The sequence below is a fragment of the Lipophrys pholis genome, assembly GCF_963383615.2.
Source record: "Lipophrys pholis genome assembly, chromosome: 6".
Classification (NCBI taxonomy): Eukaryota; Metazoa; Chordata; class Actinopteri; order Blenniiformes; family Blenniidae; genus Lipophrys; species Lipophrys pholis.
The window spans coordinates 16,209,408-16,222,116 of record NC_137629.1 but is presented as its reverse complement, the minus strand read 5'-3'; the positions used below and the strand labels follow the sequence as shown (position 1 = coordinate 16,222,116).

Genomic DNA, 12,709 nt, shown 5'->3' with positions numbered 1-12,709 from the left:
TCGGCAAAGGCTTCACGAGCTTCTGTCAACTTTCTGGTTTCGTTTCCAGCAGTACCGAAAGAAGAGGAGGAGGAGAAAGAGGAGGAGGAAGTGAAAATGAAAATCCAAAGATCGTCTATTGACGTGAAGAAGACATCTATCTATCTATCTAGCTTGCTTTCCCCCCTCTGTTGTCCTTTCGAATAGCTCTGTGCTCCTCCTGTGTCTTTTCGTCATATTTGTTTATTATTTTGTGCCTCTCGCTTGTTCATTTATGTTGTTTTGTTTCTTTTGGGGTCTGGCCGTGTCCAGTCATCATTTTTATTTTTTTTCTTTGTACTCTTCCTTGTTATTCTGTGTGTCCTGAGTCATTATCTGTCCATTTTGTGTTGATTTGCCTTTGTCTTGTCACTGTCTGTGTTCGTTTCACGTCTCTTTGTGGTCCTTGTGTATTTTTACTCCCAACTGTAATTAATATGTGATATTTGAATGTAATTTCATGATTCCTTGCTGTCTTTTTAGTTCTCTATTTTGTGATTGGCTGTCTGTGGTCATTATATGTCTGTTATGTAGTCACTGTCACTTTTTCTGCTGTTTATGTGTTTTTATTAGTTTCCACTGCATCTATGTGTGGTTTTCTAGCTGCACAGCAGCAGACATGCTGAATTTTATTGTTTCCTTTTTTACTGTATGTCCTTTTTATGATATAACAATATAGAGGGATAATGGTAAGTACATTTATGGGAAAAAAAATAGTTAAGTTTAATTTACCAGCTATTGTTTAATAATAACTGAAATGTATATCATTTGAAAAAGAGTGAGACATAGAACTTATTTAGTCAGTCTGACTGCAGCAGGGGAGAAATGTAAGGTCCAGCTGGTCTTAATGGACTGGCCAGAAAAACTCAAACAAAGTGCAACTTACGGTCTGGAAAATATGGGAAACGCTGATTTTACACATTAGTTCGCGTTGTTATTTGTAATACAAGAATTAAAGCAACAAAAAAACGCGGGAGCAAAAAAAAAAGGTCGACTCGTTGTAATGAGTCGAGGCAAAAGAACCGACTCTTCTGAAGGAGCCGGACCAAACACAGAAAAGTGAGCGGAGTGAGTGCTCTTCATGTCGGGAGCGCGCACAGCGGAGGGGAAGGTGGTGGTAGTGGTGGTGGTGGAGGAGGAGGAGGAGGAGGAGGAGGAGGGGGGGAGAGTCGGGGGATTTCCACTTCCCGGAGCGGAGCGCTGCGGAGTGGCCGTTGTTTTGCTTTCACTCTGCGCTCAGAAACAGAAATAACCCGGCGTCACTTTCCCTTTTCTACTCCCTCTCCTAACTCCGTCCCCGCCGCGCCGCGTCTCTCCACTCGGGGCTGCGCTCGTCCTCCATTCCCGCGGCGGGACAGCGGAGCCGCGCGGCCGTCCACCCCGAGCAGGTAACGTCTGATTTCCGCGTCGCTCTTTCTCTCTGACACACACACTCACCCGGAGAAAGAGAGACTTCCTCCGGGACGACGTGACGGAGCCGCGGGCTCGTCCTCCGACTGGAATTGTCTCCACCGCGGCGCCTGTTGACGAGCTGTCCCCGGTTATTGTCACTTTTGTCCGGCTCGACGGAGCGCGAGGCGGCGGAGGACAAACAGGAAGTTTTGACGTGACCTCCATTAGCACGCACAAACACACACACACACACACGCACACACGATATATCTACAAATTATTTAGACATCGATACACAGAGTCTCCATGCTAACAGAATCCAAAATATTAATAAAAGTTAAAATAATCCACGAAATAATTCAGCCAGGAGCGTAAAAATCAAGCAAAATCGACCCAAAAACAAAATATCGGAGCTGCACGTGCAGTAGAAAAGTTAAAAGTTGAAAAAGTTGACAGTGATGACAATAAAACAATTAAAAAAAAGTTGTGGTGTAAATTAGGGGCCAAGAGAAAGATCACTGTTATTTAGAAGAAAATAGCAATCGTATTGTTATAGCAATGCTCATCGTTATTATCATGCTGGTCCTAGGCTGCACATGCAAGGGAAAAATATAGACATAAATATATACTGATAAGGACATGAGAGAAAAAAATAATCCATTAGATTGTTATTCTGATGCTGCTTTCTCTGTTAAATCCTCTTCTCTTTCCTCTCAGTTCAAATGATCAATGTTTTTATCTTTAGAATATCCTACAATAAGTTTTGAATAGATATACACGGTTGCTAAGTCAATTTAGGCTACTTTTTTTGCAGTTATTGTATAGTTAGCAGATATATTTGGTATTTTTGAAGCAAGAAATAGTAAAAAAAAAAAAAATAATTCTAATGTTTAAATTGATGAATTGAAAACAGTTCTATGCAGCTGTTAACACCATCTATGTAAAGATTCGTCATGAATCGTATCACAATATCGTATCATGTGAAATAATCCATTAGAATGTTGATCTGCTGCAGTTTTCTCTGTTAAAGCCTCTTTTCCGTCCACTCGGTTCACTTCATTGATGTTTTTATCATTAAAATATCTTAAGATAAAGCTTTGAAATGTTAATAAGTCCTGTTTGTGGAGCTTGTATATGTTTATATGTTTATTGTAGTTGAGCTTTTGCAGAAACTCTGATAATTTGAATATTTTTTGTGTTTCTTTCTTAGCTATATTTCTTTTATAGCTAAAATAAGTATTTTATCATGTTTAAATTGCACAGAGATCTTTTATACAGACTTTAAAGTATTCTAATTGTGTTACAGGTCGTAATAAAGCTGGTTACTGATACAAAACCTCTCACGTAATCACATTTAGGCTCCTTTTTCTCTGCAGATATTCTACATGTGCAACAGAACTTTTGCAGAAATCCAGCAAGAAATTTGTCCAGTTTGAGATTTTTCATGCAGGAAATGGTAAAAACAAAAAAAGTATTTTCTCACGTTTAAACTGCACAGAAATTAGATTCATACTCGCACTAATGTAACCGTGTTATAAGTCGTAATCTGGTTGATTAATGATGCAAAACTTCCAGATTGAACTCTTAACATGACTTCTGGTTTCAGTAACTAATATTTCTGAAAGATTTTCACTCAGTATTTATTTAAAATAAGTTCAGGTTGCTTTTAATGACTGACTTGATGTAATGAGTTAGTTTAAAGTGAGTTTTGTCGCCGTGCTGGTGTGTCTTCAGCATTGATGACCTGATGTGTTTTATTTGAAGCGCTCCCATGTCACCCGAGCTGACCCCTCAGGGGAGTGTTCACTCCGACACACGTCAGTCTCACACGGTTACATTGACGTTTTCCTGTCAAACTGAGCGCGAGGCGCAGTGCCCCCCTTATCTCCCGCTTAGCTTTACGACTCCCGGTTTTTATGGTCGTGACGGGTAAAAGTATTTCTAATCTTTACGACTGATGGGATCTTTAGTCAGCTTACAGCATCGGACTGTTTTCTCAGTCCCACTTTGATTAATAAAGACCAGATTGACAGTGTGAAGTTAATGACACTGCGAAAAACGAGCTCAACGAGGACTCCGTGTGATCAATAAATCATCTTTAGGGTTATTTTCTCGTTGATGACGCTGGTATTGAGGTGCAGTGTCACTCAGTACCGAGAAGAAATCCTCTGAGGAGTTAAGGCCATTTCACAGAGAAACCTTTTTAAGCTTTAAGCAGTGAAACGTGTCTGATTTGATCGGATGGATAGTGTTTAAGAGCTGCACAATTTCATCTGAGGTTCAGACTGAACCGGGGTTAGTTGTGTTTCTAGGACCTGTGAATTCAAAATAACAACAAAAGTGTGATCAGTTCAGAACAATAAGGCCGTTAACTGATTAAAAAGACTTGAATAGACTCAGAGAAACATCACTGAATGGACTTTTACATATTTCTTTTTACATATTTTTTATTTTATTTTTTTATGTAAATCACACACTGCTCACTTTGGACTGTGTTTATATATTAATATATCCTGACCTCATTGTTTATGAACGGAGTTATCTCAAATCAAAGTGTTTTAACAGCCTCGTAAAGTTATAGGTCATAGTTTCCTATCATGAGCGTTATAATGTCAAACAGTCTAAATCTTAACCGTGTGTGTGTGTGTGTGTGTGTGTGTGTGTGTGTGTGTGTGTGTGTAGGTCACCATGCCAGTGGAGAGGATGAGGATGCGACCATGGCTTGAAGAGCAGATCAATTCCTGCCAGATTCCTGGACTGAAATGGGTTAACAAGGTAGATATAATACTGTAACACACACACAAACTCTCTCTGGCTCTGACAACATATAAATTGTGTGTAGGAAAAGAGAATCTTCCAGATCCCGTGGATGCACGCTGCACGTCATGGCTGGGACCTGGAGAAGGACGCTCCTCTCTTCATGAGATGGGCTATACACACTGGTAACACACACACACACACACACACACACACACACACACACACACACACACTTATATATATAAATATGCACATCCATTAGCACCTCAGCGCTTGCCTGAGAGAGAAGTGGGCGGACTCTGGCTATGTTCTTCAGGTGGTTAAAACCAGTGTTTGTGACATTTTTGATGTGCAAGATAAAATTAAGCTCAGAGTCAAAAGTCACACCCAGGTTTTTTATGGATGAAGATGGCTTAAAATCTGTCAGTTTTGGTAAAAGTTTCTCTCTCTGGCGTTCAGGACCTATAATTAAATCCTCTGTTTTGTCCTGGTTGAACTGGAGGAAGTTTGCTGCCATCCATGACTTGATATCTAAAATGCAGTTAAGAAGGGCATCGATTGGCATAAAATACAAATCGCCAAAAAAACAAAATAACAAAAGGTTGATTTTTCTAGTTTATTAAAGCCATAAACAGGCTGAAGGGAACAAACAAAACCACAGAATGAGGTTATGTAATCATCTCTGTGAGCATACAGGTAATACTGGTTCAGTCAGGAACAGGTTACTGATTTTGGATTGCTTCTACGTGTGCGTGCGTGCAGGTAAATACCAGCCAGGCGTGGACCGTCCCGATCCCAAAACGTGGAAGGCCAACTTCCGCTGTGCCATGAACAGCCTGCCCGACATCGAGGAGGTGAAAGACAAGAGCATCAAGAAGGGAACCAACGCCTTCAGAGTGTATAAGATGCTCTCGTACGAGGAGAGGAGCATGAAGAAAGGAAAGAGAAAGAAGAAGATGGACCGAGAAGGAAGAAGCAAAGGAAGCAAAGAGGTAGAGGCGTCACCTTCGTCTCAGTTTGCTCCTTGAGCTTGTTACCTTCCTGTGAGGCAGCTGCTCTTTGTCTGTGCTGCAGATAAACATTCCTGCAGCCGTCTGACGCCTCGCGCTGGCAAACTGCCACATTATCTCAGCTGAATCATCATCTGGAGCTGCGGCTCCCACATGACCCACAAATTTACTGGTCAGAGTGTGTGAGGAGAACGCAGTGAGTGTGTGGATGGTCCCAGTGAATCATTCCTGGCCATTCTCAGATCTTTATTCTCCAGCTCCACGGATAATATGACTAATATGACGTTGCGTCATCATGGAACCAGACAGGAAGTGGAATCCAGTCGGTCTCATCTTGTGCTGAAAAACAGATTCTCTCTCACTCCAACATGTTTTTATGCAATGTGGGCCAAAAACAACAAAGTCGACGGTCCAGTCTCTGCTGGTGTAAATAATGGGGCAAGAGAAAGAGCACCGTTAGTTTCAGGATATCAACATAATTTACTTGCGTGTATTTATCAGCTGTCTGATTGTGTGGGTGTGTTTGGAGCATTTTAGGCCCCGTTTACACAACAACCTCTCAAGTGAAAATGATTTCAGAGCGGGTTCGTGTTGAGGTGGCAGCGTTCTGAAAACAATGTCCGTTTACATGGAAACAACAGAAATGCGGGAAACGACGTGGCCAGCACAAGGGTTGTGACTAGTTAGTGCTGTTGATAGTTGTACTGAAACCACACACACCTCTGCACAGAGGACAATATAAACTTTAACACTGGGTTGTTATTACGGTGACTCTCAACTATAAAACTACCAAGTCCCAGGAGAAGATGAACCGGGACTCATGACACTCTGGAGGCTAACATTATTGTTATTGTTCATCTACTGAGCAGGTGCAGAAGAACTATTTACTACGGTCGTGGTGCCATGTGTAGTAGCATCAAAAGGTTGTGTTTTCCACTGTTTCCATGGAGACGGGAGCGTTTTCAAAAAAAGTAGTTTTTTGGTGTAAACGGACCCCCAAAACGCAACCAAAGGTTTCAGTTGTCACTCGAAAACGGGGCCTGAATGTGTTTCTTTTCCTGACGTTTCTAAAGCTTTCTGAACCAAAAAAAAATATCTTGTAGTTAAAACCCCAAAAACACAGGAAAACACCAGATATTGTGAGGAAACACTTGGAATTACTTCAAAAAGAGAGATGCAGCGAGGATGGACAGGGCCGTGAAAACAACTTAACCTTGAAGGCTGCTTCATTTTGGTGTCTGAACATCTAAAATCCACATGTGTTGTTTTGATTTCTCTCATTTAGCAGGGTTGTGTGTCTTGTCAGCTGGCTTCCTTTGTAGAAAACCTTTTCCAACGTGCCTCCGTCCATCAGGTGTTCTCGCTGTCTCCGGACCGGAGTCACGAGGAAGCTCCCGCCGGCCCGGCGCCCTGGCTGAACCATGAGGACGTCAAGGAGGAGCCGGAGGAGCTGCCAGTGGCCGACGGAACGTCAGGTATCCACACCAGCCTCCTCTCGTTGTACTCTGTCCTCGGGTTTGTGGGCGAGAGCACAAATATTTGCTCTGGGTCTTTGAAACGCAGGAAGGAATGAACTCCAGCTTGCTGCGAACCCGCCGTTCCTCTTTTTGATTTGTGGACTGAAACGTTCAGGCATGAGAAATCATGAAGTGTTTTCTTGTTCATTAGGTGCACACAGTTTCATCGGGTTAAGCTGTGTGGCGCCACATGTAGACGGCACGCCGTTTCCGATTCATTGAGAATCGCGCGTTTCCATGGTAACGGCTAATTGTTTACAGTGGAGTTTAAATGAAGCATAATACAGTGGAATAGCCATACAAATCTAGTGGTTTGGCCACATTGGAGCCTCTTACAGGCTGGTTTTGGCCCACGGGACTTATGTTTGACGTCCCTGGTCTGACGTTTTCTCTTGTCCCGCCTGTTTCTGTCCTGAAGTCATCCACAGCTCGATGGACGACCGCCTGATCACCAGCGAGCAGCTGCCGTTCGTCTGCCAGACCATCGAGGTGACCACGGAGAACGAGGAGCAGACCGTGAGCTCCTCCCACTCGTACCCGCTGCAGATCTCCCCTGTGTCCTCCTGCTACGGTGAGACAACCGGTCCAGATCTTCACTGTAGCTCCTCTCAGAGAGCTGGACGGCGTTACTGTGCAGAGTTTATAGAAACCTCTGATCTGATCGTCTCTTCACAAAGCTTCGCTCCTCACTCCACATATTACTTAGTCTTTACCCTCTTAGGGCTTCTAGTTCTCTAAACACGATCTTGTGCTGTAAATCACAGTGTTTCCTCTTTCTCTTTTGCTTCCTTTTCTTCGTGTTTCTGTTTTTTCTTTTAACACGTGTTTGTTTTATTCACACAGACAGCGAGACGGACAGCGATACAGAAGAAATCAAAGAGGTGAGCCTCTGAATCACTAACCGATTCCTCCTCACAACAACAGGTTGCTACCTGTTTGAGCTTTGCTCGCTTGGTTTGGGTGCGTGTGCGCGTGTGCGCGTGTGTGCGCGTGTGTGTGTGTGTGTGTGTGTGTGTGTGTGTGTGTGTGTGTGTGTGTGTGTGTGTGTGTGTGTGTGTGTGTGTGTGTGTGTGTGTGTGTGTGTGTGTGTGTGTGTGTGTGTGTGTGTGTGTGTGTGTGTGTGTGTGTGTGTGTGTGTGTGTGTGTGTGTGTGTGTGTGTGTGTGTGTGTGTGTGTGTGTGTGTGTGTGTGTGTGTGTGTGTGTGTGTGTGTGTGTGTGTGTGTGTGTGTGTGTGTGTGTGTGTGTGTGCGTGTTCGTTCCTTCCTGTAATGTTGCAAGAGTGAGAAAAGGGAGGGCTCAGTCGGGAACTGCTACTGTCAAACATTAACAGTGTGATTTGAAGTTGTTCTTTGTAGCTCCTTCTATACACACACACACACACACACACACACACACACACACACACACACACACACACACACACACACACACTTCTACCTACTTCAAAAGTAAACACACTTTTGGCCTGTGTTGCTGCAGCATGTCAGTGTAAGTGGCCATGATTCTAGAGTTTTCATGACAACTTCTCTGATTTATCGCTGCTTCTTTAGCAAACCTCCACTCACACCTGCTTATGGTTGCAGTAAAAATCTTTTTTTTTTTTTCTACAACAGCATTTGGACTCGCTGAAATTGACTCGATGTGTTCCAGCTGTGATGAAACATTGGTTTTTCTCCACATGTGCAACAATAACAATGGGGTAATGGTGGTGTGATGGTTCAATAAACATTTACTACCATGTAGATAACTCCTGAAACTGTTATTTAACCTAAAGCTTGGGTGTCAAAACATAAGGCCCGTGGGCCAAAACTGACCCGCGATAGGCTCCACGCTCTGCCACCGATCGACGTCATCCTTCCTCCTTACGAACCCGGGTACTTCCTGGGTTTTGCCAATCAGGTCGTCGGTATGGCACAGCCCAATTTACATAGTTGATTGGCAAGAAAAATCACACAGGACTCGGAGAACACACACAAATACTACAGTCGTAAATAAATGAAAATATAGACAATCTCATCACATATATTCTGCAACGCACCAACAAAAAAAGTCCGGCCCACTCGGGGTGAAATTGGGCTGCATGTGGCTTCTGAATTAAAATGTGTTTGATACACCTGAACTAAACGAGCTCGGCACACAGAGTCCAACATTTGCAGCAACTCTCAAAGCCAATAATCCAGATTTAAAGAAAACTAAATACACACAGAATAGTTTATAATCTGCAATCCTATCAATGTATGTGATATCAAACATGACTGGAAACTGGTGACCCGCGCTCCTTAAACACATATTACAGAGGTTTGTCTCTTCTCAAGTCTGGTTCATCGCTCTCTTCCTCCTCCTCATCCTCCTCCTCTTCCTCTTGCTGTCAGGGCATCGGAGCAGCCTGGCGGAAGAACAGCAGCACCACGGTCCTCAGGATCCCCTCGTTTTCCCTCCCCAGCATGGCCACCTTCGTCAGCCCCAGCAAGCCCAACTTCCGGGTGACCAGCACGCGGGACCCCGCCCCCCTCATCAGCTACCACAGCGGCGAAGACTGGACGGCGGCCTGCGGCCAGAACTCTCTCGTGTCGTCGGCCGGTGGCCACGAGGTGCGCGCCAGCGTCATCATGAAGACCTCGGACGTCACCACCTCCTGACCTCCAGGGGGTCCCGGCGGGGGCCGCAGGAAGAGCCGAACTACCACAGCGAGGATTTACTGTAGCGTCTGTGTGTCGGCGCCGGCTCCACGCGTCTTCTTTCTGTTAGCACTTCAGGTAAATGGGTATTTCCTCTGTACAGTGTGGACCACGAAGAGTCTGCAGCTTCCAATCACACCGTCACTGATGGTTCAGTCCAGATCCAGGTCCCCTCTGATCCAACTCCTTTAGCTGTCCTTCAAGCTGCCTGAATATTAATCTGCTGAAATCACAAGTTTTTGGGGGGAAAAATAAGCAAAACCTACTCAAAAGAGACGGAAACCATCATCAAAAGCAAGGATTTTGATCATGTAATTATTAAAGGTTGTACATTTATAGATTTTCTGCACTATAAGTCGCACCTGAGTTGGCATCTGAAAAGATGTGTGGACAAAAATACCAGGTGGGCCCTTTGGCGTCTCCAGTCGACGTGGCAGAAATTGAAGTTCCAACCCAGTTGATCATGACGACACACTATTCCCACCTCTTTGTTGGGAACCTGATGTACATGAAGCACCGTCTGCTGTCAATCCAAGGATTTTCATACGGCTAGAAAACATAGAACAAAGACCTTGGAGACACTTTAAAGCAGCTGGTATTTAAGAGAAGTAGCTTTTATCAAATAACCTTAAAAAAATGATTTTCTATGAAATCCAGTCCCTCTGATTCAGTTTTTAAATGTGGCGTTTTAAACCTGTAATGTGGATTAGGTGTCAGAGACACTAAAATACAAAAAGAAAGCGTTTGACCAGAGCAGCTTGATCATAGACGGAATCCCGTCGTTCCATCAGATGAAGAACGACTCACTACGAGGACCTGATTTCTGTGTGTGTGTGGAGACCTCAGGACGGTGAACAATGTGATCATGTCTTCTCCCTTCAATCCTGTACATAGCTCTAATGTATGAATGCAAGCAGCTTCAGCACCTTACGGATTGTGTGTGTGTGTGTTTGTGTGCGTGTGCGTGCGTGCATGTGAGTGTGCGTGAGAGAGAGAGAGAGAGAGAGAGAGAGAGGGGACAAGCGAGCCTTATAGATTAATGTGTGCCTTCCACAGCTTGATTCAAACTATCTGTGCTTTAGTCTGGGAGGTATTCTTCAGTTCCAATCATCAAAAACTCAAAAGTGTTAAAGAAGCAAATCCAAGCTTTTTTTTCTAGAGCAGTACTTCATGTGTGTCTACTACAGAGAAAGACGGTTTCCTAATCCGAGAGGCTGCGATGAGGAAGGCTGCACTCAGTTTCATCCTCACCCTTTTTTTTTTTTATGTAACTTTATGAAAAGAATGGAATAATTGACCATGAATGTGAAGTGTCATATCATCTCTAATAGAACAACCTGTTTCTACAAAGAACCTTTTAGTGTCTTTAATCGAGATGTTTTATCTTAATTCTTAACATTTTAACAAAAAAAATTTTAATTAACAAAAAAACAGTCCTATATGAATTATTAGAATTTCTTTTTTTTTCCCAAAAAAAGTTGTTGTATGTTGACTTAACCTCTGACATTTAGATTGTTTTGAGGTTTTCTCACAATTTCTTGTTGACCGTACAGTTTTTCATTGCTGTATTTTCACTAAACTCACTATTTTCTGACTTTTCTTCTGAATTTACAGGGTTTTTTTTTTTTTTATTGCTGTATTTTAATTTTCTATCCTTTTTTAATTTTATTTTGGACATGCTCAAAATCAATATCCAGTCCACAGTGCACACCAGATAACCAAAGATATTTCACCACAAACGGTGAATAATTACAGCAGAACAAAATACTCAGATAGCATGTCCGAAAGTTTTTTTTTTCCACCAAACTCGACTTTTTTTTAAGAGTTTTTCCTGAGTTTCTTATCATTTCCTTTTGCTTTCAATCTCAGCTCTTCTTGTTCCTTTAGCGTTTCCCTCTCAATGTTTGACTTACCACAGGGATATTCTGGTGCAAGCCTTGCCTCCCAGGATTGTGTTTTTGGACTAAACATTTTAGCTCCTTGAGTTTAGTTGGTTTAAAGTCACAGTGATTGGCTTGAGCTGAAGGAGCTCCGTCAGACTGAAGCACAGCCATGTTATAGGACATAGTTTCTGAAGCAACCCCCCCCCCGAGAGAAGCCAACACTGGACGCACAGAACTGATCTGCAGGCTCTTCCGAGGGGGGTTTGTCTCTCCCTCAAGCCTTTGTTGACCTCAGAGGAGATATTTAAACAGACCACTCGTTTGTGAGCCTTTTGCCTCTGCAGCCGTCGTGTTTGCTGTATGTGATCAGTAACAGGTGATATTTAAAATGTGCCAAATGCCTCCCGTGCACATGACGTGCGTGATCTGAATAGGAAAAAAAAGAAACACTCGCACACCCGACCATGGTTTGCCTTAAAAACAGGTTTTCTACACATGAATACTGAAGTGCATTTCTACTCTTTTCAGAGAGTATTATATCTGCTTTGCATGGAGGTGAGAGTTGGTGTTTGATTCTGTTGGCCCGCCACCACCGTCTCTCCTCGGCAAACTGTGTGAATCATGAATAAAGACCTGTTTTTGTATTTAATCCCAGGTGTTGCTTGTCATTTGTAACCCCTCGGGGTGGAGTAAACAATCGAGGGCGGAGGAGAGGAGCTTCATTACAGATCAGAGTCCCGCTTTATGACACAGCCACCACGTGGATAACTGCTGCTGTAAAGATAAAGAGGACAGAGACAGGAATAAAGATCATGCAAGTTTCTGCAGGTATCAGACCCACCTGCCCTGTGTGTGTGTGTGTGTGTGTGTGTGTGTGTGTGTGTGTGTGTGTGTGTGTGTGTGTGTGTGTGTGTGTGTGTGTGTGTGTGTGTGTGTGTGTGTGTGTGTGTGTGTGTGTGTGTGTGTGTGTGTGTGTGTGTGTGTGTGTGTGTGTGTGTGTGTGTGTGTGTGTGTGTGTGTGTGTGTGTGTGTGTGTGTGTGTGTGTGTGTGTGTGTGTGTGTGTGTGTGTGTGTGTGTGTGTGTGTCAGCTCTTTCAGTTAAACCAGAGCTGCTCTTTCAGTTTCACTCTCTGTTCTCGTTTCTCGCTTGGCTTCCTGTTTGTCTTGGTGGTGAGTTTGGCCCGTTGCCATGACGACACTAAACTACAGTTGTGTTTTTCCCCTCTTCTTCAGAGTCGTACACCCTCGAGAACTCCACATTTATCATCCGTACTGTCAACAGTGGTGATGATTCAGGAAATGCACTCATTTAGTGAAGCTGAATCAAAGTCAGAGTAAAACCTGATGGGGGGAAAAAACACATTGGAGGCATGAATAATTTCAGATACCTCACTGACACCCCCTGCTGGACAAAAACTAAAAAGCAATTTGAATTCAATCAAGACAGTTT

General features: G+C 43.4%; 1 protein-coding gene across 2 annotated transcripts; it reads left to right on the top strand.

Annotated features, from left to right (window-relative positions):
• Positions 1 to 1,114: 1,114 nt before the first annotated feature.
• On the top strand, positions 1,115 to 12,100 carry irf2b (interferon regulatory factor 2b). Of its 2 annotated transcripts, XR_013935410.1 has the most exons (9): positions 1,115 to 1,406; positions 4,093 to 4,185; positions 4,253 to 4,352; positions 4,933 to 5,162; positions 6,535 to 6,655; positions 7,116 to 7,268; positions 7,541 to 7,578; positions 9,071 to 9,454; positions 11,915 to 12,100. XR_013935410.1 is itself a non-coding variant. In XM_080465325.1 (8 exons), exons 2-8 carry the CDS (start codon positions 4,099 to 4,101, stop codon positions 9,335 to 9,337), a joined length of 996 nt encoding a protein of 331 aa, XP_080321451.1. In that variant the 5' UTR covers positions 1,132 to 1,406; positions 4,093 to 4,098; the 3' UTR covers positions 9,338 to 11,906. The 2 variants fall into 2 exon arrangements, 1 of the variants encoding a protein (XP_080321451.1); XM_080465325.1 differs by lacking the exon at positions 11,915 to 12,100 and having other exon boundaries at positions 1,132 to 1,406; positions 9,071 to 11,906.
• Positions 12,101 to 12,709: the final 609 nt, after the last annotated feature.

Excerpts from the sequence above, each read along its gene's own strand:
- irf2b (XM_080465325.1), top strand. The coding sequence starts at position 4,099 with ATGCCAGTGGAGAGGATGAGGATGCGACCATGGCTTGAAGAGCAGATC. Across the intron at positions 6,656-7,115 it reads AGTGGCCGACGGAACGTCAG|TCATCCACAGCTCGATGGAC; the intron begins GTATCCACACCA and ends TCTGTCCTGAAG. Across the intron at positions 7,579-9,070 it reads ATACAGAAGAAATCAAAGAG|GGCATCGGAGCAGCCTGGCG; the intron begins GTGAGCCTCTGA and ends TCTTGCTGTCAG.